This window comes from Polistes fuscatus, unplaced genomic scaffold (genome assembly GCF_010416935.1).
Source record: "Polistes fuscatus isolate 324 unplaced genomic scaffold, CU_Pfus_HIC Scaffold1, whole genome shotgun sequence".
In the NCBI taxonomy this organism is placed as follows: domain Eukaryota; kingdom Metazoa; phylum Arthropoda; class Insecta; order Hymenoptera; family Vespidae; genus Polistes; species Polistes fuscatus.
This window is the reverse complement of record NW_025112997.1, coordinates 14,296,524-14,323,544: the sequence shown is the minus strand read 5'-3', so window position 1 is coordinate 14,323,544 and position 27,021 is coordinate 14,296,524. Positions and strand designations below refer to the sequence as shown.

The window sequence follows — 27,021 nt, the reverse complement described above, 5'->3', positions numbered from 1 at the left end:
TAAAATTTAAGAATTTTACTAACAATTTATGTATATATATAAAACTATTATTTTAGTAAAATAATCGTAAATATTATTTGATTTATTATTTAGGTCAGTGCTAAATAATTATCCGAACGCAATCGTAAGAAACATAACTTTAGTTAAAGACTGGTCATCTGACCGTTTACGGGTATATATAAATATACTTAACTGTATCCACATAAATTGTCAGTAGTAAGTTTAGCGTTAAATGCGATTTCTCTCTCTTTCTTTCTCTCTTTATCTTCCGAATTGAAGAGAGTCTTTAGAAATGTGACGTTTTATATACGCTTTATTGTTTCTCGGGCATGTAATATTTCACGATTCTACCAATTAAGAATATCATACCTTGGCACCTGACTATTTCAAAACTTGACATTGAAATGCTTTCAAGAATGATGATAATTCATTTCTCTCTCTCTTTCTCTCTCTCTTTACTTAAATCTTTTTCACAGGGAAGAATTGCGAATAAATTTTGAAATTGGCCAAATACCAAAGAGAAAATAAGAAACTGTTCAACATTAAGAATACATGCGCAATTTCTTCGTGTATATATGTGTATTTGAATATGTATATTAATTTATCTACGTAATTCTTGTCGTCGACATCTTTTATAATTTATCAGAATCATATTAAACTACACGTATCTTTAAAAGATACCGCGCGGCTTGGTAAATTTCAAACAGTTGATACCGCGCGTGTGCGTTGGCTCGCGCCAAATGTTTCTTTCACTTCCTCTTTCTTTCTCTCTTTCTCTCTTTGTATTTCAAATCTATGAAGCACATGCGGAAACGTTGGCAATATGGAGCAAGAGGACAATCGCATAAGCTAGAAACTATGGTTCACTCGAATGGAGTCACCGATTGAGTTGAATCATTTCATCATTATTCCTTCTCTATCTTTATTTCATTATTACTTATTTTGTCTTTTTCTTCCTCTCTCTCTCCCCCACTCTCTCTCTTTCTCTTACTTACTATATTCTACATTTCTGTCTCTTTTTGTTTCCTAGAGCAACGGCTGCACCCGCTCGTTACTCACCTTCAGGTGCAGCTTGCACGTGGAAAACGCGATTACGCGGTTGCACCATTAGGCTCCCTTTCTCTCTCTCTCTCTCTCTCTTTATTTTTCTCTTTTTCTTTCTCATTCCTTCTTTATTTATTTCTAAGTATGTATCTATCTGTCTCTTTCTTTCTTGTTCGTGCATCGGCCACCCCGATGCGTAACAAACTTTTCTCTCTCTCTCTCTCTCACTCTCTTTTTCTTTCTCTCTTTTCCTCCTCCTCCCTTCCCCCCTTCTTTATTTACTTCAAAGTATGCGTCTATCTGTCCTCTTTCTTTTTATATGGATATCTTGTTCGTGCGTTGGCCACCCCAGTGCGTAATAAACTTCTCTCTCTTTCTCTCTCTTTATCTATCTATCTCTTTTACTATTTCTATCTTACTCTTTCTAAACGTTTCTCTCTACGAACAAAGAGATTGGAGGAAGCATGCGCGAATCAAGAGAGAGTAGAGAAAGAGAGAAGAGAGATAGTAACGAATGTTGTCGGTGGCCTCTTTAGATAAAGTAAGCATCAACGTCTTCCCGGTAAATCAATGGACCATACCCACATCGTTTATACTCTTAAATCTTTATTTATTAATGTAGTTAATAAGTAATTACTTACTTACTTACTTACTTACTTATTTATTTGAAGTTCTTACGGTATATTTTATCATTTTAGTAGTATTTTTTTTTTCTTTTTTTATGAGAGCGAGAGAGACGAAGAGAGAGAGGGGAAAGATATTTAATAATTAATATTAATAAATGATGACTTATAAATTTTGCAGACTTTACTTAAAAGGGTTTTTTCTCTCTTAATAATCATTTTTAATATACGTTATGTAAAAAGAGAATAATTTCTTATAAGACACTGCGATGGACAATAAATTTTGTTTTATTATTTAATGGAAATTATTAGAGTGTATCGATTGGTAAAAAATTCATTTAACGTTGAAGATGCTGATATAAATGTGAATGTTTAAATTAGAACATTTGTTAAATATAATTGAATGTTGATAGAGTTATTCACCCTTGGTTATTCATAATTTAGTTTCTTATTTTTTCCAAAAGTATTTATTAAAGAATTTCAATACAATTTCTAGACTGTATTTAAAACGTTTAAAAAAATTTTTTTCTAATTTTCAAAATGTTAAAATTTTATTATTCGATAAAAGTATAATCAATAAATTCTTTTCTACAATTTTTCAATCTTAATTTTAATCTAATCAAAATAATAAGACAAGTATATCGACTCGTATAAAATTGTTTTACTAATAAAAACATAGAATATATAAATCACAACTCACATTAAATCAAATTAAGAATATTATTAACCCTTTGATACTTCGCACCATTTTCTTTTCTTTTCTCAAAAGGGGTCAATAAATAATTTCTACAATTAATAATCAATAAATTTAGCAAAATTTATCTACACCTTAGAAAAATAATTTTTCTAACATTAAAAATTCCATACAATGATTACCCCCGACAAGAATATAATGAACGATAAGTACTTTTCAATAAATATCGAATATTTAAAATATAATAATACTACTAATAGTATATATCAATTCATAGAAAATTGACTGACCAATAAAAAAATAGATATAAGAGTGAATATAAAATCAATAAGTGAGAAGGAGAATGATAATGAAAGAAAGATTAAAGAACAAAGATCGCGGATAGCCGAGTTATCTTTGTTAAATGTTACCGTCATTGGAAACAAGGCAGCTTATAAACACATCGAAAGACAGTTGAATCATCATCGGCATGCTACCCAGCAAAGAACGTTATAACAAAAGGTCATCCTTGAACTGTCTTGCTCCTTGTCATCATCGTCATCGATGTTGGAACATTTTCATTTTTACTCTTTTCGCTCTCCCATTCCCCCTCCCTTTCACCATCTCTCTTTTTTAATCTCTTTATCTGTATATTTATTTGATACTGTTACAATTACAATTCGAAATAAGTGAGAAGGAGAATGATAATGAAAGAAAGATTAAAGAACAAAGATCGCGATAGCCGAGTTCTTGTTAAATGTTACCGGCTTGGCAAACAAGGCAGCTTATAAACACTCGAAAGACAGTTGAATCATCATCGGCATGCAATACCAGCAAGAACGTTAAAAACAAAGGTCATCCTTGAACTGTCTTGCTCCTTGTCATCCATCGTCATCGATGTTGGAACATTTCATTTTACTCTTTTCGCTCTCCCATCCCCTCCCCTTTCACCATCTCTCTTTTTTAATCTCTTTATCTGATATTATTTGATACTGTTACAATAAAATTCGTAGACAAAACCACCACCAATGAAGCGGATGAACCACGAAACCTAAGCTAAGAAGTTTTCTTTGTTATTCCAAAAAAGGGCCGTGTATTATACTTATGTTCATGGTCGCGAGTTGAGTTTTGACTGTGACACGGGTACCAAACGCAACTTTCAATTCGAGAACTCAGGAAAACGTCATTAGTGTTTTCTACGTTTACTGTATGAAATGTAGTGGTTCGTAGAGGTACAATATTTTTTGAACTAATGTGTATGCGCGTATACTGCCGTTGTTGTACTTTCTGTGAAAAAGAGAGAGATAGAGAGAGAGAGAGAGAGAGAGAACGAACAGCCATCATGGGAGAAACGTGAGCAATTATCTTTCTCTCTCTCTCTTTCTTTCTTTCTATCTTTCTATCTTTTACTCTTTTTGTCTTTTTAATATACGTCCAACTACTGGTTCTCTCATATTTATACATACATGCATACATATGTATCAATATGTATGTATGTGTGTACGTTCATATATGCATAAGTGGATTACGATTCATAAGTTCGCACAGTTTACGAGTGTTAGATAGATTAGCTTCGGTTCTCTGCGATTAGGCTACGTGTATAGCATTTTCCAAAGGGTAATCTCGTTCCTCAATGTATAGGCCTTCCTTTTCCACTTGGCTAAGTCGTTTCTCTTCCAATAGAAAAAAAAAGAAGTAAGAGAGACAGAGACAGAGAGAAAGAGGGAGGGAGAGAGAGAGAGAGAGAGAGAGAGAGAGAGAGAGAGAAAGATAGTAAAACATTTTACTTATTACACTATTAATTTTTTCTTGTTTCTTTAGAAGACCCAAAAAAAATTAACAATAATATTAATAATAATAATAATAATAATAATAATAATAATAATAATACTATTACGAAACGATTACTCGAAAATAAAAATGTAATTATTTTTCTTACTGTTTTCTTTACACTTTAATTCACCAACAACATCTATACGGTGGTTCTTCTTTTTTTTGAACATGTGACATGTTCGAATAATTATTATGTATATTATTATATAATAATATTATGTTATTATATATTGTATAATTAAAAAATATTATTTTTTTTTGGTAAATTCGAGTCGTCATTAACGAAATAAATTATTAGACAATATTGTAAAAAACCGTAAAGAGTGATAATAAAAATATTTTTAAATTTGTTTTTTTAAATAACAATAACATCGAGAAAACCCGCTGTCCCACTGCGGTGTTGGTAAAATTCTCTTTAGCGAACGAAGAGTCGTATTAAAAAATAATTTATGATTTTATCGTGATTTAAGGATTATCATCGTCTTTGTATTTATATGATGTTTATTTTCATTGATATTTTTTCCGTCCTTTCATCGATAAAAATCTGCGACGATGAATTTGCTTCTATCGTTCAAAACCATACCAACTTTATAATAATCTTCAAACGAGAATCCCGCATCCTTCTTTCATTCCTTCCTTCCTTCCTACCCACGAAGTAGTAGCTGACGTCAGGCTCGAAGGTGGCTCTCTCCTGTTAAGGTTAACGGAACTCGGAAAAAGGAAGGCAAAGACAAAAAGAGAGAGGGAGGGTGGGAGGGAGGTAGGGAGATACGAAACTAGAAACGAACGAAGAAAATGTCATGACTTTGATAATATTACTACTTACTTGTATCCTTAACCTCCTTTTTACTTCTTTAACTTTCAACTTCTTCTTCTTCTTCTTCTTCTTGATTGCATTTGAGCGGAGGTCAAACTCCATTTTGATTTTCGTAACTCTAGGTTTGCATTAGTCACTCTATAATTTTATTTTGGATTTTATTTTACGTTTATCTTTGTTTATTTTTTATCTATTGTGTTTACTACTATATATTGTATAAATTTATAATAATAACTTGTTTGTATATTATTTAATTTTTATTATAATATATTATTTTATTTTAAATTTTATATATATAAAAATATAAAATAATCGAGTTTTAATTTAAATCTTTTTTAGAATCAGATGAAATTTCATTTAATTCGTCGTGTAGAATATTTACGTATTAAAATTCAATTACAAACTAAACGATAATAATTCATTTATTAATGATTCATAATGTATTAATTATATAAAACGTTACTTTGTTTGTTAAAATTATATTGGATTAGATTGTTCGAAAAGTAATCTCATTTTTTATGCTGTGTCAAAAGAAAAGAAAAGAAAACTATTAGACGGATCGAAACACGACAAGGTTCTAAATCAAGTAAGAAAAATGTCTGTTGCTAGAATATAAAAATTAATTTTGAAGTTTAGAGTAAATCTACTTTTTCTTTAAGTATCCAATATTTACATTTGTCATCTATATACGTTAACAACTTTTAAAAATAAGAACAAAACTGAATTTAAAGTCCTGTATTCTTTTTCTGTCTTTTAACTTTTTGTTCCCGTTCAACAGCATCGGTTTAACGTTTCAAAACTATTTTTAAAAGAATTCACCGGCCTTTGCAACCGAGACAGCAGACGGTCGTCCAGACTACACGGGATCTTTAAAAACTTTTTTTTTTTTAAATGGCTGAGTAAAGTATGTCAGTAGATTTTAAAGAGATGAACTTAGCAAGTCTTTTCGAAATAGAAAAGAACTATTGTCGTATTATTTCTTTCTTTCTTTCTTTCTATCTTTTCTTTTTGTTGTTAGCTTTTTTTTCTCTTTTTTTTGCATCCTCTTTTACGTTTCTTTATTCGAACTTATCCTTGGCAAAAAAAAAATTGCTTATATGTGATACTTATTCACACTTATTTTACATTGTATATATGCATAGACATCGATCATGGAAAAAATGGAGGAGAAATTTTCAAAGGTCACCCTGAGTAAGGAAGCACTTTTTGGATTATCGTAATACGATATTATTATTATCATAGGGGGGAGTTCCTGTTTTGATATACCAAATTATCCTACTCAGGTAGCTAGTGACAAATTTTTCCCATCATGTTAAAAATAAAAATTATTTATCTACATTATTTAGGTCGATTATAGTTATATAATAATTGATAGATATTGAAGGATAAGAATGTCCTTACTTTAAACAATTCCAATGATTTTAAAACAATCTGTTCATTTTGTTAAATGCTATTTAAAAAAAAATGCCTTTTTTAAATAAAATTTCGTCTTGATTACCTGTGTGAGAGTTACAAGTCGAATAAAAATACAATACATTAGCATCTATAGCTTTGTATCATATTGATTTTAATCATATTATCGAATCGATTGAAATAAATTTCAAATGAAATTTCATTTAAATCGTTCGCGCGTATAAAAAAAAATTTACGAAAAATCTATAAACAAAAATTCGAGACGTCTCAAATAACAATTCCTATCTTAAACCATAAGCGAAATCTCGTATAATTAATTAAAATATTATATTAACGATGAGAGACAAATATCATGATAATAGCATTTATTTCGAAAAAAAAAACAAAATAAAAATGTGTAAAAATTCGAAAGATTCGAACGAATAAGAACAATTATGGTAATCGCACATTTAGTGGGCGTGGGTTATGGTGTATGGGGTCAGAGGCAGGGGGGTAGGGGGGATACGGGGAAATCGTCTTACCAAATAGTAAGAACGTTTCTGTTTAAATGTTGCAACACGAGTTAGGTTGTAAGGAAACGAGTAGGGAACGAAACTACTCTTCCTCGCGACCAAACCTCTTGCAACTGTGTGAAATGAAGCGAATGCACTTTCACCCGATGCCGGTGCCATTGCCGTTGCTATTGCCGTTGCTATTGCCGTTGCTATTGCCGTTGGAGTTTAAGTTGCTGTTGCCGTTTTGTAGTTTCGCAAAGAGAGAGAGAGAGAGCAAACGGTTCTATGTGTATTCGACGAAAGCGAATTTGCGTGAACATCATGCAAAGCTATACAAATTGGCAAGGTGGTTCTCTTTTTTTCTATAATTCCTGACCGTGAAAATCAAATACACGTGTATATGTACGCGCGTACAGAGACTTTCGTCGAAATGGGAGATAAAACGAAATAAAAAAATAAAGAGAGTAGAAAGAACTGACACGATGCAACAAATCGTTCTTCATTGTCTAGATATCTATTTTCTTTTTTTTTAATAAAAAAAACAATTAAATGGGTGTATAGGTTAACGAGTTTTCAGAGACTAATGTAATAATTTTGTCTTTCGATTGAATTTACTTTTATGTAAAAAAGAAAAAGAAACAAAAAAAGTTAAAAAGTCAAATAAGAAAGACAGATCGTTTTATTTTCATTTGAAAAAAAAAAGAAATAAGAAGAAAAAATTCGCCCCCGCAGAGGTCAAATGAAAAATATTAAACAAAATAATACATTATCTCTAATTGCAAGTTAAATGGACTAAACAGACACGCGACCAGATGACCCTTTTTTTCTTACCTTTATTTTTTGTTTCCCTTTTATTACTTTTATTTCTCCATATCAATATGTTCTTGATTTATTTTTTGATATTATTGTTCTCTTCCTTTCTTTCTCTCTCTCTTTCTCTCTCTCTATCTTTGTTATGACTATTAATTCTCGCCTTGACTTGATCTCAAGTATACTGAATCTAGAATCGAGCCAGTCGATGATGTCATTAAAGACACCGGTTTCAGCCGGCATCTTACGTAAGTTATACGTTTTTATCTATCCATCTATCTCTCTTTCTCTCCCTCTCTTTCGTAGCTATTGCAATATCATTATACATATTATTTTGAAACGCATATAACAAGTAAAGGGTGATATGGGCGATTCGATGTGCAACGACCAACCTTCTACTTCTACTTCTATTTTTCCTCCTCCTCCTTCTTCTTCTTCTTCTTCTTCTTCTTCTTCTTCTTTTATTTCTATCGATGCAGGTACACGAAGGATCCGATCCAGTGAAATCACGAGGGTTCTTCGACACCGGGCGGAGATTAACCGAGAAACTAGTAAGGTCAACGACTCTCCTTCTCGTTCCACTAGTGCAGACTGTGAAAGAAGAATAAGAATAAGAAGAAGTAGAAAGACAGAAAGAGAGATTGAGAGAAGGGGGGGAGAGGGTGGGGAATTTATCGTCGTCGAGCATCGACCAGGAATAGGCGTAAAAGATGGAGACGAGCACCCATTGCAAAAGAATAACAGAGGTGAACACAGAAGAGTAACAAAGAGAAAGAAAGACAAAAATAAAGATTAAAACGGCGAGAAAGAGAGATAGAAAGTGATAGCTAGAGAGAGAGAGAGAGAGAGAGAGAGAGAAAAAGAATATGGCGGGAGAGTAGAAATTTGAAAGTTCTTCTTGGTGAAAGTGTTCGCTAATGCAGCCACAAATCGAACGGTAGCAAAGCCAGCCAATGATTGCACTACGTGACCAATCCCTTTTACTTTTTTCTTTAAATCTTCATATTTAATCTATATCTTCATCTTTATCCTCAACTTCCTTCTTCTTCTTCTTCTTCTTCTTCTTCTTCATACAACTATTCGTATCTTTGTTTCACAATTAGTCTCGAAACCGTATATTTAAAAGTATATAGATAAAATACTTCGACCTTTGAACAGTATTCTTCTTCTTCTTCTTCTTCTTCTCTTTCTTTCCTCCCTCACCCCCTCTTCCACCCGTCCCCCCTCTCTCTCTCATTCTCTTTCTCTTATTTTGTTTTCTCTTTTGTGCCCTTTAAAACGAGACGCCTCTTTTCTCGCGAAGAACCCTATCTGAACTCAGTTCATCTGGAAAAAGAGACTTAGCACTCCCTTTCGAGTTCTTCTCCAATGTTGAAACACTCCAAAGAGAAAGAGAGAAAGATAGGGAGAGAAAGACCTTATGTCAGTCTTTCGAAGAGTAGAAAACTCTCTCTCTTGTGTTTCCACATAACACAGAGAAAATGTCGATTCTCTTTCGAGTCGTTGAGCTCTCCAACAAGAGAGAGGATATCGGCCGAAAGAAATCGTTATCTAGGAAGGTCGTGCATGCTAATCGTTAATCGATTAAGTATTCACGTTTTTTTCTTCCTTCTTTTTTCTTTTTCCTTTTTTTATTTATTTTTTACATCATTCAACTTCTCTTACTCTCCCCCACCCTTCCCCTACCTAACCCTCATCTTTGTTTCTCTTTGAAACTTTCCCGAAGGAATGTAAAAAGATGAACGAAAGTATCACGTAGACATTTCTTGTGATGGAAAGAAATCTCATATTGTATCCCCACCCTCTACCCTCCTACCCCTCCTCCTTTTTCCCCTTCGTAACCCTCTCTCACTCTCTTTCTCTCTCTCTCTCTTTTTATCAAGTATTACACGCGTGAGTCTCTTGGAGAACGGTGAAACGTAAGAAAACTATAGAACGAAGCGACGTCGTCATTATATTCGCATCATGAGATTTGTGTGTATGTGTATGTATGTGTGTGTGGTACTGACGTGACTTGTACTTTCTTTATTTTTCTTTGTTGGTTAACTCTTTCTCTTACTCTCTCTCTCTCTCTCTCTCTTTCTCTCTTTTATTGAAACTTACTAGGAATACAAGCATAAGGGCTATCTTCCCTCCGTTCACGAGAAACATAGGCGCTTCTCTTAAATTATCGTCACGATCATTCGACCGCTCGATTACTTTTTTCTTTATTCTTTGGGAATATCCTTTTTTTACTTTTTGTTTTTCTTCTTTCTCTCCCCGCCTCTCTTTAGAAAAGGTTCCAATAAATGTATTCGCGGTAAACGAGAAAATTGTTAGGGTATTTTTGAGATAACGCGTGATTACGATTTCTGAGAAAGTCTTTTTGTTTTGGTTCTTTATGGTTGAAAATATGACAGAACTTTTTGTCACATTTCGTCTGACAATGAGATTAACGAGAGATTTCGATTTCTTCTTGCAAATCTTGGCTTTTTTTCTTCTTATCTTTACTTTTTATTTAATAATCGATTTATTGTAATTTTGCGTATAGGGATAAAAATTGAATGATAAATTTTGTTGAAAATAATAATGAACTCACGTGCTTCTCTTGGTTTCTTTTTTAACGATGATTCGACCACTTGTTTCTTTCCTTCTTTGAGAATACTTTTTTTTTACATGATGTTTATTTGTGGAAAATAGGAAAATCGAAGGAATTTAGGACGAATTTTTGAGATTAGTCGAAATTTCGATCACTCGACAATTGTTATTGTTTTCTTAATAATTGATTTATTGTTCTGCATAAGAAAAAGAAAAACTCGTTAAAAGGTATAATCGAAGAGTTAATATAAAAGTTTTGTATTTATTAAATCAAAGATCGCAACGATTTTAAATGAGAGTATGCGTCGAGAAAATTTTTCTTAGTTTTCTAAAAATAATAATAACTTTTATAAAATAGGATAATAAAAATCGTTGAAAAAGAAATCGCAGATTAAAAATCTTAAAGATTTAAAAACAATCGAAAGTTTTCATCGAGTAAATCGGTAAATAAAAAAAAATCGAGTAAATAAAAAAAAAAGAAAATTATAGCATCTGGAATACTATTTCCAATTTCTGAAAATGATGGAAAATTTTATAAAATTCGTTACAAAAAGAATTCTTAAAAAAGAAGAAGAAAGGGAGAAGAGGAACAAAAATATTACATATCACGAAATTTTTTACATGAAAGATTTTAGACATCAACAAAATTATTTTTAGTGTTTCGATATGTAATTTTTCGAAAAAAAAAAAAAGGAAAAAAAATATCCTGTAATAAGATGAAATCTGTAGATGTTGAGATCGTTAAATAAAGATGTTCGTGAGAAAGGATGACAGAGGAAGAGGAATTCGTGGATTACGGTTTATCTTGCTCTGTAACGAGGTTGATCGTGAATCATACGGTGTCACTTAAAAGACTTAGCAACATGTACCATTACTCAACTGTCCCTTCTCTTTCTCTTTCATCTTCTTTCGTCAAGTAGGCACACAATAAAAACGCACACTCAAATACACACGTACAAATATACATGCACATATAAACACGTACAAATAGAAACTCAAAAAACTTAAACACGTAAAAACACAAAACACACTACAAACAACCCACACGTACAAACAAACGCGCTTAAACGGAAATTCACACGTGCATGGAGAAATGCACCAACACGTACAAACACCTAAAAACACATGCTTCAAACTTATCCAACAAACACACAAAAATACAAACAAACGTATTGCACATGAACACGTACAAATAGAAACTCACACCTACAAAAACACGTTAATAATAATATATTCTCATTGTATTTTTAATAAGAGTAACAATTGTGAAAAGATGAATCATTTTGCGAATGAGAAATTTATATGAATTAATGCTTGAAAGAAGGGTTCATGTTATATACTGCAAACTTGTATCATAAGGAATCACAATTTAACATAAATTCTTCTTCCAGACGTATATTAAAATGAATTTAAAAACCAAATAAATCAAATGAATCAACTATAAATATATTTTATTAATCAAATGATTGTACGCGATGTTTCAGGGTACAATGAGTTTGACAAAACGCATAGACGAAATCAGATTACTGGAGTCACGAAAGAGTGCTCGGTTAGCTGATCAGGACACTGATTTTGCAAGGCTTGCCGATATGGCTGGTGATCGGAAACGTGCTTCGTCTCACTCCATTGACGTACCGCACGTGATCGGGTAAGTTTCTTTTCACCTCTCTTTCTTTTAAACACGATCAATCTATATTTCATTATATCCGAATTCTTTGCTTCAATCGAAAATCTATTTTCAATCATTTTTATTATTATTCACTTACAATTAAGTACTATCTTATAAAAAAAAGAACAAAAAAAAATACACAGTTTTATCGGAATTCTGTACACTCATTTCCGATCATTAAAATTCATTTCAATTCGAAACGATTGTTCAATATTCATCAATTATTTTTGTTTACTTTACTTACACACTACGACATTTTATAAATATAAATGAATTAATTTGAAAATAATGATCAATCGCTTTATCAATCACAACATTTCGTATATATCTCGAAAAGTATACGTTCAATCGATTTTATCGATTCTTATCCATTAATGATTAGTAAAAAAAATTTTTCAAGTAAAAAAAAAAGAAACAAAAGGTGTAAAAAAAAAGAATGCAATTTTCTTCGTACTTTAAATATCATATGACGATGCTTTTGTGTATAAGTGCGTACGCGCGTGTGTATGCAACAAGGATGCGTCATGTAAGGGAGAAGAAAGAAGAAGGGCTAAGAACCTAACAGAGAAGACGGGTTTGGTTCGGTTTGAATTTTCGGAAGGTCGTCTCGTGTTTTTAGCTCCCTCCCGCATCCGTCTAAGCTCGCACACGTGGGATGGCTGGTTGCACACCGACCGAGGTATTCGATGCTTTGAAAAAGGTGTATCGCATCCGAAGTCTCCTTGCTAAGGGGAGTGAGAGGGAGGAGGTCTGTCGCTCGTTCGACCGTGAACACACCCTTGCTTGGCATATCCTCGCCGGACACCTGTCCCTTGGCTTTGTATGCCTTGTCTCTTCTTCAACGAAAACCCCCTACCCCCTACCCCCACTGTTCCACCCTTTCGTCGATTTACTTTGCCAAATTTTAGCCAAAGTAGTCCCTTGCAAGACAATTCTTTTTTTTTTTTAATTACTTATACATTTAATTATCGTTCCTCGCAATTTAACAATTATCGAATTTCGTTCAAATGATTTTCAATGTTGTTTTCAATTGAATTGGAAAGATCTTTTTATATTTTGTTGGAAACGTTTTATTTCTCGCCAGCTATAATTTTCTTTGTTCTTTTATTCTTTACGTATGTGGGAGAATTATTTAAATATCTTGAAAATTTTTCGATGTTACGACGTTCTATTAATATTTTTAACTTTAAACGCGTTTTTTTTTTTGTAGAAACCTAACTTGAGTCTGTGATTACTCAAAATATAATTGATCGGTTTAACTTATAATAGAGCTCATTTCTTTTTGATTAATTCCTACATCGTTTAACCTATTGGAAAAAAAAACTAGATATTTTTGTTTTTATTTCAAGGGTGAAAAAAATTAGGGAAATCAAATTGCGTTGTACAATAAATATAATAATCAAATATCAATTATTGGATTCTATTTGATTCCTTTCTTTATTTTTCAGGAAAGTATATCTAAATTAAAAACTGTCAATTAATGATCCGATAAATGATAAGATCTCACAAAAGAGAGTAAACAACAAAACAATCAATTAATTAAAAAATCGATAAACGTTTTCCTCAACTCGATTACAATCAAGTAAACAATAAATGTTCGTAAAGAAGAATCGTAACCGATTCAAGAATTTTCTTTAAAATGATTTATCATTCACATACATAAATATGTAATAAAAATAAAAAATGTAAACACCATTAAGTAAAAATGTCAAAGTTACAATGGTACAAAGTCAAAATAAGGTTTTGTGTAGATATTAGGGTGTTATATTCATTGAATTTGTCGGCAAAACTTTTTATGACACTTTGGTGCATCGTTTAATTTGACAATGTGTCAAAGATTCCTATCTTGCACGAAGCATTGTGCAGCACCTTAGAACCGTTTTATTATTATTATTATTTCCATGAGGTCCTTTTCGTTCTCAAGTTTCGCTTTGCAGGTTCCGCAGAACTAATCCCCTTGTTCCCTTCGTTCGTTCGTTCGTTCGTTCGTTCGTTCGTTCGTCTGCACGTTAGTTCGTCGTCTCCTTATTCTTCTTAAAAAAGAATAGAACGGGCTCCGTGTTCGATGTTGGCCGTTTCGATGCCAATGACCTGTCCCAAGATTCTTATTCGTTTTGTGGGCGTCTCGTTCGAGCGAGCTTCGAGGATCCTTTTTTTGCAAGGGTATCCAAGGTTGGCAAAGTTGGCTGGTTCGATACTCTCTCTCAGTTGAGTTCAAGCGAGCACACGATCGCACGATTTCGAGGTGGCTGCTGTTAGTTGGAAGAGAGACTGCTGCTGGCAGCTGAGAGAACCGAACGGCTTGTGTTGCCACCTGATCCTACCTTAACGCGACCTGCCCCACGCGAATGGGAAGGTCAGCGGCTCTGAGGACGAAAGCAAGAGAAAGAGAAAGAGTAACAGTAGAAATCGGATGCCTTTCGAATTTCTACAGGTTATGTATGTACCGATGACGACAGACTTGCTGCAATATATACCTTAAATGTATATGCATATATATTTGCATATATGCATATTGTTTCTTGCCTTTTAAACCTTCGACCTTCTTTCATTCCTTAACCATTCATATTACATGAGATACCGATGGATCCCATTGTTTTCACTCAACCTCGAGTGTATTTACTTTCATATCAATTAATATCAATTTAAATCGAGACGATTATTATTATTTTTCAATGATTAACTTTCACGAATTGTTAAATTAGAAAAATTCATTCTATTCATTTACTTATCTTTTATCGATTATTGTAATAATCGGTAGGACTAATCTTTTTTCTTTTAACTCAGGGGAATATTTGATTTGAATATAAAGAGAAGATTTTTCTAAAGATTTATTCTAATCCATTTTTTTCACCCTCTCTCTTTCTTTCTTTTTTCTTTCTCTTTTATTTCTTATCTATGTTTTCGATCGATGATGATAAAAGTTTGAAGTGAAAGTCGTGGTTCGACTTCACCGGAGGAAGACTCTCTCTCTCTCTCTCTCTTTCTCTCTCGTGAAGTCTCCTTTCTCTCTTTCTCTTTCTCTTTCTCTTGAGCTCAGTAAGTCACTGGGTTAGCTTACATAATTTCGGCCTTTGCCGCGGCCTTTGTCTTTGTGCGGGTGCGGAGGCGAGCGGCTTCGGGGAATTAGGTCAATCAATAACTCGCTCAGATACTATATAGGTCAGGTGCACTAGCACTCTTCGTGCTATTGCATGCCCGTTAGACAGACAGAGAGAAAGAGAGAGAGAAAGGAAAAGAGAAGTGTGCCCCCTACCAAATACCCTGAACCACCCCTTACGACCACCCAACCGACCCGGGGATGAAACCACCCCACGCCCTTGCCCTGAGCTATCAACATCTACATTTCAACGTTACATTCGTCCCAAAAGAACCTTTGAATGTCTTTTTCTCTCTCCCTCTCTCTCTTTCAACAAACCGATCTAGATTTCGATTAGTTTTTCAGGCAGATCAGTATTTGTGTATGGATAGATTAATGTTTATTTATAACATTTATCATGGGGTTTTTGTCACCTGACATTTGATTTATATATTGTAAAGTTAAATCATATTTTTGATACGAATTTATTTTCCTGGATAAAATCCAATAAATATTCGTTAATTAATAAAAAGTATAATAAAATAGTAAATAAATCGTTTGTGTGTTAAAAAGAAATATCGAAGGGAATTCCATGTCATTATTTCGTTGTTCCAGATTTCGATCGGTTTTTCAGGACGATAGATTTGTGATATGTGTGAGTTGGTAGATCAGGGATTATTTATAACATTTATCATGGTGTTCTTTAGTGTGACATTTAATTTATATACCTATTCTTTAAGGGTATGCAAATGAATTCTTGTTTAAAAATGATTTCTAACATAATATCATAACATAATTCAAAGAAGAAAAAGAACGCTTGTGTAAAAATTGAAAAATTTCAATGTAGGTTTGCATTGTTTCTGACACAAACAACGATGAACGGTGGTTCTTCATATTTGTAACTCAAGAAAGTAGCTTTCGACGTTTCATAATAGATATTAGACTTTACGCGAGTATGCAAATCGATACTGAGAATCTAAGGAACTTAGAATCCTACGCGAAAGTTTGAACCTGTACTTATCAATTTTGCGGCCTTAGCTCGATAAGTCAGTCGAGGTAGGTACGATTGTTGGAACAACTTAATTACAGAGTTTTGTCCTATTGAAATAATCATTGGTTTCAGTTTACGTAATTCGTCATGGTGAGGTAGTAGTAGCAACAGTATCATTGCATACCATGCCATTTCGTCGAATTAAATGAAAAAGCAATTTCGTAAGCGTCTCACAAATGTGACATCATCAATTTAAATCGAACGAAGATTTTCTCCTCAATTTAATAACGATTTATTTCAACCTAATCGTATTTTACCGCTTCGAACAAGAAACGTTTTGCATAGGGTGGAGGAATAGCAGTAATAGCAACAGCAACAGCAACAGCAGCAGCACGTTACCAACGGCATGTAACTTAAACGGATAATACCTGCGCGCGCACACACATATACACATTTATATACACATAAGAAGAAGAGAGAGAGAGAGAGATAGAAGCCTTCGAGGATAAAATATGTCAATGAGTCGCACGATCTTGACCTACCGGCAGACAATATACAGACACTATTTCTGTCCTTTGACTCTTAGAATTTCAGTCAAATCAGCTGGAGCTTAATAATTAAAATTCATTCCTCATTCTTCAATCCACGATCACACATATCTAACAAAATAATTATAATTTATCGACAATTTATCGAGACCTATTCGAAAGATATTATACCAAATTGCATTATTTCAAGTAAAAGTATACCAAATTCTGGATGTCAAGGTAGGATAAAATGAAAATACTATTCCGATTCACGAAATGGATGTATACGAAAAGAATCGACTACTCGGAGGATTCGAACCTGATTGTGATGGTGGTATTAGTATTGATAGTAGTGTTGGTGTTGGTGGTGGTGGTGGTGGTGATGATGGCGGTGTGGAGAAATTGTGTGTCGTGCGCGGGTGGCAGGCCGGGGCCACGGATCTAGGCCGATCGATAGAGCTACGTATCCACGGCACCGTGGAATCGTGCTGGATAAATGGGTCAGGTACACGGAGAACTTCGTTTTCCCTCTAACCCCCTTCCTTCCTTCTTTCCTCCCTCCCTCTCGGCCTTCCTCTCTCCCTCTTTTACTTCCTCTCTCGTCCCGTTCCTTTTCCTACTTCCCGATTACACACATTCTCATACACGCACGCGTGCATCCATTTATACACATATAGAAAAATATTGATACACACATGGATACAAGTTGGGTTGGTTGTGTGTTTCAATCGGTGAGAGTTGTTTTACCGGCGACTACTACTTGTTGAAGAAAAGAAGAAGTTTATGTAGAAGAAAAGAATAAAGAAAGAAAAAAGAAAAAAACTACAAAGATAGAGAGAAGTTATTTCTAGTGTTTTCACTGTTCCAATAGGGGAAAAACTGTGCTACTATCTGCCGTGTAGAAAAGTAGGACACCAATGATACACGTGCTTACCTATCTTCCTTTTCCAAGGATACTACCATTCGTTCAGACCTTGTCCAGAAGAATTTAACTTTATTTTTGAAACATCGTTAATCCCTTAACTGTTTCTAAACTATATTTATGTTAGATTTTCTTACAAACTTCTGGCAGTTGTAACGCTCATAAATGTCTTCGACAATCGAAAGTTTCGAATGTATCCAAACAAGTTAGGGTGTAATTATAATAAACTACTACTTCGCATTGGCCTAAGGAGTTTACATTTTACGATCTGTTAACTTTATTCCTTTATTTCTATCTTTCCATCTCCCTTTTTCTTTTTTTCTTTATTTTTAGTTAATAATTGAAAAGAAAAATGGATACATTTCTTTGATCATGTTACGGTTTTGATCATGTAGCCTACTGTGGTTTGGTGTCAATCGAAAGAGAAAGACAGACAACGGGGTTGACCCAAATAACGTTCTCGTCCGGGTTGGCACGATTTGTAGAAACGTAAGCAGAGAATTGGGTCATTTAATGGGGTCGGCAAGTTTTCCGAATCGGGTTATACCAGGTTGGCTGACCTACTAAAGAATTAGGTCGCTCGATACAGGCCACCTGGATGTTAGCTAGTCTCTGCTCTGTTCCATATTTACTGTCCCGGATATTGCTAGGAACTAGATATCAATGTATGCGTCTATACATATATCTAATTGTAAGTTAATAAGTATATACACGGATACTTATATATGTAATATATAAAAGAACCTGAAAACGTACATATAAGAACATTGGCTTTGTAACAAATAACATTAATTCCATATTACTTCTCTTCTTGATTTTTGGTTTTATTTTGTTTATTTTCTTTTTACTTATCCTCATCATTTTCATCTTAAAGAGGATGTGCATACGTTATTTCTTGGATAAGAGTCGATCGTGATTTTACTTTCGCGTTCATTTCATTCCTATTAAAGCGGCACGATGGAAGAAGATTAGCTTATCGTACTATACTTTAAGGATACTTCCTACACGATTTCTGTGTTTGATAACAAATTAGGAAATTTTCATGTTACGTTTAAAAAAATTCGAAGATTTTGAAAACAGATTTCTTTAAAAGACGAGTCATTTTACACGTGGATTTATCGTGTCTAAAAAGATTAGTATCAACGTATCAGGAAAGTGGAATTTATATTCCTTTCGAAACGTGCCAGGATAATGACCTAGTTTCCTATCGGTTCACACATTCATCCATTATGACCCAGTTTGTTCTTCAAGCGGTATTCTCTTTTCCCATGGTTTAAACATTTTCATATTTCTCTCGATTTGCCTTTCTTTTCTTTTTTGTTTCTTTTTCAATTAATTCGATATCAATTAAAAAATATGAACTTACGTAAAACGTTACGGCACAATAATTCTATCGATAATATTACGCATATACAGGTTTATGTACGTGTGTGCATACGCGTATCCACTATTGCATTTTATAAATATTTCCATAGAAAAAAAGAAAAATCTTTTACACGATCGACACAAGCTCGTCCTCCGGGTTGATAATATTACGTAACGTTTGAGAGATGACTGCATAACGTAAACACGTAGGTGCGTGCGTGTACCTAACACTTCGCAATTTCCACTTGGCCGGTTACTTCATTAGAAGGTGCAAAAGTGTACACCGGTGGTTACATTAGATACACGTTATATGTTAGCTTTGGTAAACTTCTAATCCTTCGTTAACATATCACCGGTTCCACTTTACGATAAGGAACTAGCTTATACCTAACCACATAATATTTTTATATATCTTCACATACGTCTATACATGCATATCTACCGTTCAAATTTTTTTTTTCTTTTACACACGATTAGATCATCTTTCATTTGAAATTCCAAAGCGATGACCATTAATCTCAATAATGCAATTAGAAAAAAATCGATTACGTTTGTACGCGTGTATTAGATTGGAGATACAGTTTCTTCGTATTTCAATGCAATAATTAAATCAAGTTTTGTTTCCTATTTTGTATTCGATTTTCCTCAAATGTTTTTAAATTGTTTCATGGTCGATGTTCAGTTCTTTATTGATGTCATGACTGTTAATATGTAGAATCTTGCAGAATTTTTTCGACTTTTTGAATGATTAGTCGATCAAAATGAAGTGCATCTTTAACTTCAACATTTTCAAATTGAAAGAAATACTAAAACCAGTTTTGTGTTACTCGTACCGATACTACATCATGTTCATAAATATTAAAAATTTATTTAACCACCCCGAGTCGTATTCTTTTCGTTTTTTGTAACAAAATTGCAAAACGTATCGAATTATCTTTTTTATTTTTGTTAATTGTCACGATTAGATCATATTTAATTCGCCAATGGGTAGATTGTATTAGAAATTTCATAGGAATATAAAATTAAAATTCCAATGGAATGACCATCGATCTCAATAATAAAATTAGACAAAAAATCTATCAGATTTATGTAATACAAGTCGAGTAGATTTGAACAACATAATGCAATTTGTAATAGGTTTTATCGATATAATATATTAGTCGTAGTAATAGTAGTAGTTGTGTAGTAGTATCGAAAGTCGAAAGTGAAATTACGAAGTGGTCAATGCTGTCAGCTAAGTTAGTCAGACCATTCGAAAGTAACACCTGTTTAGATATACTCGTATATTACAGCTTATCGTTACATGCAAATCGTTCGATTTGTTTTCTTATTAGACTAATTGTAAGTAAGACGGTCGATTATTCGTAACAAAAATACACATACGCATACACTAATGAAATATCGAACGTTTGATATTTTACTTACAATCAGACAAAACAAAAATGAGATCCATGAGATAAAATGTTTAAAAAATTTGTTCGAATTTTATTGTTATGTTTACGAGTTACTATTACATGCTTTATTTATTTGATATAATGTTAACTTTTTTTAATATATAATAAAATAATAAAATACGGAAGAAAGCTATTGGAATAATGTAATGATCGATGAAACGTTCGATCCATAAAGCGTGCATGTGTTGCCGGTTAAATGTCATGGAAAGTGACTACGAGTATATTTCGCGCCGATTTCAACCGGTTGATCTTTAATACGGTGAAAGCACGTGCTCAAACGTTATATCTGCTATCTGGCATCGTTCTGTACGTAGAAAACGTATACGATGTCTTCGCTAATTTTATCCCATGGAATTTATATTTTTTCTCGTTTCCTCGTAAAATATAAACACTAATATCCGATTAACGTTTCGAAGAAATTAAATAGTCTTATCCTGTATAATTTTTTCTTTTCTTTTATTTCCAATGAAATCGATTATTTCTTCATTTCTAGAATAATACATTTTTATCAATTCCACGTATAAATCCAATTGGAAATAATTTTGTTATTGGAAATTGATAAACATTTAATTATATTATAATGAATATATGTGAATGTGTGTGTGTGTGTTTTTTATAATAATATATTTGATAAAATTTACAAATATATTGTTAATAACAATCGAAGCTGTAATGGGGGAACTATTTCTGTATAAAAGATAGATAGAGATTTATACAAAAAATAATAAAATATTATTATCGATTAATTTATTTTTTTTTATAATTTATTCCAAATAAAAAATTAGATATGTACATACGAGAATAATCTTTACAGAGATAAAATATTGTAATTTAATTAAGTAATTAAAAATAGACATCACATTTAAGTAAACAACATATTAGAATAATTTGTTTATTTTGTATTTAATTTGTTGGATGGTAAGAGGATAACTCTTATATAAAAAATTGATCCAACAAAAATGATGTTTCAGATCTAGAAAACGACGGCCAAGCTCGAGCAACGATTCTGAACGATCTTACAGTGGATGGAGCGAAAGGATATCTTACGGTTGCGGTCGGGAGGGTTGTCGCACCAACGAACGTGGTGATTGCATGGACGAATGCACTGCCGCGTTGGTTCTCATGTCGCTTTCATGCTCGCCCCACAGTCCTCACAACCCGTTACCACTACACTGCCAACACAATTACGGTCAGTAGCAAACGCGAAACTTCACGCTATTCGCCTCAATCAAAAATTATCGAATTATTTTCCAAAAAATTCTAATTTTTTATCTCATGCATTATTTATATTATATAATTTTATTACTTTTTTTACAATCTAATTCAAATACTATTAGGAAATTAATTCTATATAGTCTGATCTATTTTTGTTGTTGTTACAAAAAAATGTTTTTTTGAAATCAACAAATATTAATACAAATGTACAATATTTAATACAAATGAACAATATTTAAAGATACTCAATTAATTCCTATATTTCAAACTAGTACGAAGAATCTTTTATTGGTTACAAATTCAAATTATCAATTGGAAAAAAAAATTAGATTAAAAAATAATATTAATATGCATGCGATTTCAAAGTTACACGAGCATATAGAGAGTTAAGCAATTGGACTTTTATATATATATATACACGCGCGAATACATTTATTTTTATATTGAAAATATAATAATTACTTGGAAATAAATTAAAATGCTTTTGTATGCTATATGATTTTAACGTTATTTATTTTTAAATTTATTTTATTATTATATATTTATTTATTTATTTTATTTATTTAATAATATTTTATTGACCCTAGAGCCTAGGCTCCCTAAAAACCATTAATTACAGTATAGTACAATGTAATGTATAGATAAAACAAAACGGAAATGAAAATTATGTAATTATTATTAAACTTATCATTATATTAGTAGTAATGCACAGTAAATAGATAAAAGTAAAAAGAAAATAGTAAATAATAAATAAAAAAGTATAATGGTTCTATAATAGTAGTATAGTAGTATTGGTTCAAAGCAATAAACATATGGTTAAAAAAGGAAAATAAAATAAACAAAACAAAAATTAAATTAAATTAAATCGTAAGTCACAAAACACGCTGAATATCTCTATCAATAAAGTAGGCATAACATCTTAATCTGAATTCTTTATAAAAAGAGAAAAGAAAAAAAATAAATTAGCGTTTGTCCCTAGTGTAATAATTTCGCGAATTGAAATAACGATTAAAATGATTAATGTCAAATATTATTTCTTTGACTTTAATAATTAAGGTTCCTGGGGAGGTAGAGGAGGAGGTGGAGGTGGTGTAGTAGTAGGTTCACCAGGAGTTGGTGGTACCTCGAATAGTAGCAGCAGCAGTAGCGGTGCTTCCTGGCGAAGTGGGACTCCGAGTCCACCCCTAAGTGACGAGGGTGCACCAACGACTGGTTCGTTGTGGCCGACACCGGCTCACGTATCACACATCAATCAAGCTCATTATCCTTGCAACCTTTCGGGTTCATCGTCGAGTAGTACGCCAGGTTCGACGATCACCATGGACGAAGGCATAGTGCCGGATTATCTCGAGGAACAACATCCACGTAAAAAAAAGGTAAACGTCTAATTGTTTTTTTTTTAATTAAACATATTAGCAACAACAACAACAACAACAACAACAAATTACAAATTGAAATTAAATAAAAAATGTTACAACTAGTTTTCTATGCGCACATGTATGTGTGTGTGTGTGTATGTATATGTGTTTACGGTAAACCATTTAACATTGATTGATTATTTGATTAGTTTCTTTCGAAGGAATATTCAATTTCTGTTCGATCAAATAAAATTACATTACCTCGATTATAGAATTACATTTTCGATTGATTACAATATTTTTCTAATTCGTTTGTTTTCTTTTCTTTTTTTTTTTTTAATGATAATCAAACACTAATTCAATCGATAACTTTTATTTCTAATCTTAAACGAGATTTATCTATTCGTAATATCTTACGATCAATTTGAACATAATTAACTATTTTTTTTAATTATCAATCATTAAGATTAATCATCCATTTAATCAATTTTATAATAATTAATCGATGGAATTATTCATTGCATTCTTATCTTACGATAATACGTAATGTTTAGATTGGATAATAAACATGTTTATATTTGATTTTTCTTACACATGTAAAAAATTCCTATTTACACTACACATACACATATACATACATATGTATGCAAATATAAGAAAGAAAACAGTAGGACGTGCGAGGAAAATATCATAAACGCGTGCATGCATAGTCGTATGAATACATATCGACTTACAAAACGATACTAACTTGCATTTATAATAGCAGCATCTGTTTATTTCTCACTATAATTCGTTCTTTGTTAACATGACCTTCAGATACTAGAAATTAACAGATAGAACATTAGAATTTATATAACAATACTTTTAAACAAATAATTGATCGTAATTAGTAATTAAATTTAACACACGTAATCTACAAGGTATTTTAGTATTAATTATTCCTAATTTAACATTTGATGAATGATATTTGATTAATAAAAAAATTATCGAAAGTAGTCTAGTATTTTTAATTAATTTTATTAACGATATTCCTGTATATAAATTTTTTAAGCTCATTAAATTAATTATTTATGGAACGTATAAAAAGAAAATAACGAAAAGAAATTACTTGATAAATTTATTCTTACTTTTGATTATCTTCTCAACTATTTAAACAATATTTAATAAATAAAAAAGTAGTTGGAAGTTGTTTTATTATCGATACCACATTAAATTTTTTCATTGCATAACATTAATTATTTATTAAATGTATAAAAAATATGGAAAAAAAAAACTACTTGATAAATTTATTCTAATTTTCGTAGCTAATTAAATAAATTCCGAAGATCTATTTTTTTCGATCACACAACGCTGTCAACAATAGCGAGAATAATTTTTAAAAATTGTTTTTTATTACTGTTTTCTTACTATTTTCGTAACATCCCAGTAATTTGTATCCATTCATTAAAATTGTATATAAAAGAGTTACTTCTCACGTTGAGATTGTTGTTTCAAGTCCTCATTTATTTCGTATCGTATCTATTATCTCAACACGAAGGCGTTTCCCGAGACTACTTTATTACGAAAAGGTGTTCAACGGCTAAACATATCACGAATCGATCAAATGACCGGTTTTCAAATATACAATTAAAATTTTCTCTTCTATAATATGTTTATTGCTAATTTATTATTTGACATTAACGTTAATTATTATTATTAATAATTATTTCGAAAAATATTTATCGATTTATTATTTATATCAAATTAAATATTATCTCCATTCAATCGAGAAAAAAAGACATGAATTGTTTAAAGACCGATTTTAATTTGTAATGCGAATTTTTTACGTTTAATATTATTTTTCTTTTTTTTTTTGTTCAATTGACTATAACAATAATTATCATTATTATAATTCTTTTATTATTATCTAAAAAATAATTTTATATTATTTAACCGACTATGCAAATATTAAATATTATCTTTATTCAATTAAGAAAAAAACCATGAATTGTTTAAAGACTGATTTTTAATTTGGAATGCAAACTTTACGTATTATTTAACCCGCTATTTAATTAAATATTATCTACATTTGATCATTAAAATGGAAAAAAAAAACATAAACAAGAACTTTTATTAATAGATTTAATTATGGAATTATTACTCCCTACTGCATTAGATAAAATGAAAAGAATTACAATGAATATATCTTTCGTTTAGATAGAATTTTGGTATTAAAAAAAATAATACGTTATCTCTATCGACAAAAATTAGTGAACAATTATTCCGAAATACCTTGCGTAACACGTGCGACGAATAAGAAAAATGAAAGAAAGAGGGGAAACCTGGATGTATAAAGATAAAAATAAAACTAGAAAATCTTTTCGTTGAAAAGTTCTTCTCTCTCGTCGAATAGTCAAGGTTCCAGGCGCGTCGCGTGTATCTATCCTATCTACCTACGTACACACCTATATACACACATACACACTCACACATATACATATATATATATATATAGTATTATAATTCAACGAAGCTTGCTGGCAATGAGGAGGCTCGGCCCTGACCGATCGTAGCTGTTGCATCGACTGCAAACGTTTCACGTTCGTCGTCATTACTCTTGTACTATCTTTGCCAAGATACACACACACACATACCCACACACAAATATAGCCTTTTTCTATCCTTCCTTACTAACTTTTTCTCTCTTTCTCAATCTTCCCTTCTTTCTAATTTTCTTTCTTTATCCATCTAATTCATTATTTTTTATCTCTTTCCTCTCATTAACAACAATACAAAGCTAAATCTCGAATACTGGATGACATAAGTGTCGTGGGTCCGAGCCAAGGATGTAAACACGCCACAGATGATTTTTGTTATTTCGTAAGGAGAGGCGAGTTGCAAAGTTAACCAGCCGAGCCTTGAGGAGGTATTATCGCGCAACCAAAAGATAATTTTAGCACTAACTATAACACACCGACTAACTAAACTAAAATAGTTCGCTGCTCGAAAGGATCCCCCTTCTACCCCTTCCCCCCATCCGCCTGTGTTCGATAGGCTCGATTATTTCAAATATCATTATATTTTTATCATTCGAGATGTGCTTATTAATTTTATACTTACTTACTTACTTAATAAATATTTATGTTATTTTATCTCTTTTTTTTTCGTAATATTTCCAGATCCGAGCGAAAGTTGACCGAGATCCGGTCGAGATTGAACTGAGTTCCTGTGAGACCTTCGAAAGCGAACAGGTAAGTATATTTAATATTATTTATATTCATTGATTAAAATAATGATCCTCGAGTAATACCAAATATATGTGTTATAACGATTTGTTTCGTCTAAAGAAAAATGCAGCTTTAAAATATAGGTCTTTTTCTAATCGAACATGATGTTTTACACGTGTTTAGCCCTTAAGCCTGATTTTTTTTCCCTCGATTAAAGATATAAAAATTATTCATACAGGGGTGTGATTTTCTCCTTTATTTTTTATTATCTATAGAATATGTCAGTAATATAAAAAAAAAAGTAAGTATCTATTTAAAAAAACCGAAATTGACATTCGAATGATTTTCAAATGTCATATTTTAAATACTTGAGAGAAAGAAGAAGAGAGGGGGGAGAGAGAGAGAAAAAAAATACATTAAAACGTTCGTCTATAAATCGATAAATAATCTAGTAATAATAAACAAATCAAATAGATGATGATAATATAAATCGAAAATAAAACACGTAAAAAAATTAAAAAAAGAAAAAAGAAGATTTTTAAGGCAAAAAAAAAATTGTAAAAGAATTGTATAAAATTAAATAAAAATTTTAGATAAATGGATAAAAAAAAAAGAAAAGGGATTGCACGTGAGAAAGAATCGACGTTTCCGATTGCAAAATTTTCTCCTACTTTTATTCGACATCCGCTCCGTTTTGCGGCGAAGGTCGGATGCCTTTCTAAGTTTCTAGGTTTTCAGTATATATAGTACGTTACATAGACTCTTTTCTCGAGATAGATATATTGAAAGAAAGAAAGAGAGAAAGAGAAAGAGAGAGAGAGATTATCGCATTTAGTCAACCGATAAGACCATATCTCGACATCTTTTTCGATTACACACAGCTACTCGGTTCGCATACCAGTTCGTATAAACTTCCTTTTTCCTATTAAACGGATCATACAATAATAAATT

At 31.9% G+C, this 27,021-nt stretch overlaps 1 protein-coding gene and 1 long non-coding RNA gene across 7 annotated transcripts in view; both read left to right on the top strand.

Moving 5' to 3' along the window:
* The window catches only part of LOC122516057 (zinc finger protein 395), a 94,446-nt gene that overhangs the window by 34,095 nt on the left and 33,330 nt on the right, over positions 1 to 27,021 (top strand). For all 6 annotated transcript variants that reach the window (XM_043633618.1, XM_043633609.1, XM_043633627.1 and 3 more), the window contains 4 exons: positions 11,769 to 11,932; positions 21,263 to 21,480; positions 22,563 to 22,882; positions 26,023 to 26,094. In XM_043633618.1, coding sequence (XP_043489553.1) covers positions 11,769 to 11,932; positions 21,263 to 21,480; positions 22,563 to 22,882; positions 26,023 to 26,094 — 774 coding nt within the window. The remainder of the gene's footprint in view (positions 1 to 11,768; positions 11,933 to 21,262; positions 21,481 to 22,562; positions 22,883 to 26,022; positions 26,095 to 27,021) is intronic.
* On the top strand, positions 7,890 to 8,493 carry LOC122516112. The gene is made up of 2 exons (XR_006303497.1): positions 7,890 to 7,955; positions 8,187 to 8,493. It is a non-coding gene; the product is annotated as an uncharacterized LOC122516112 (long non-coding RNA).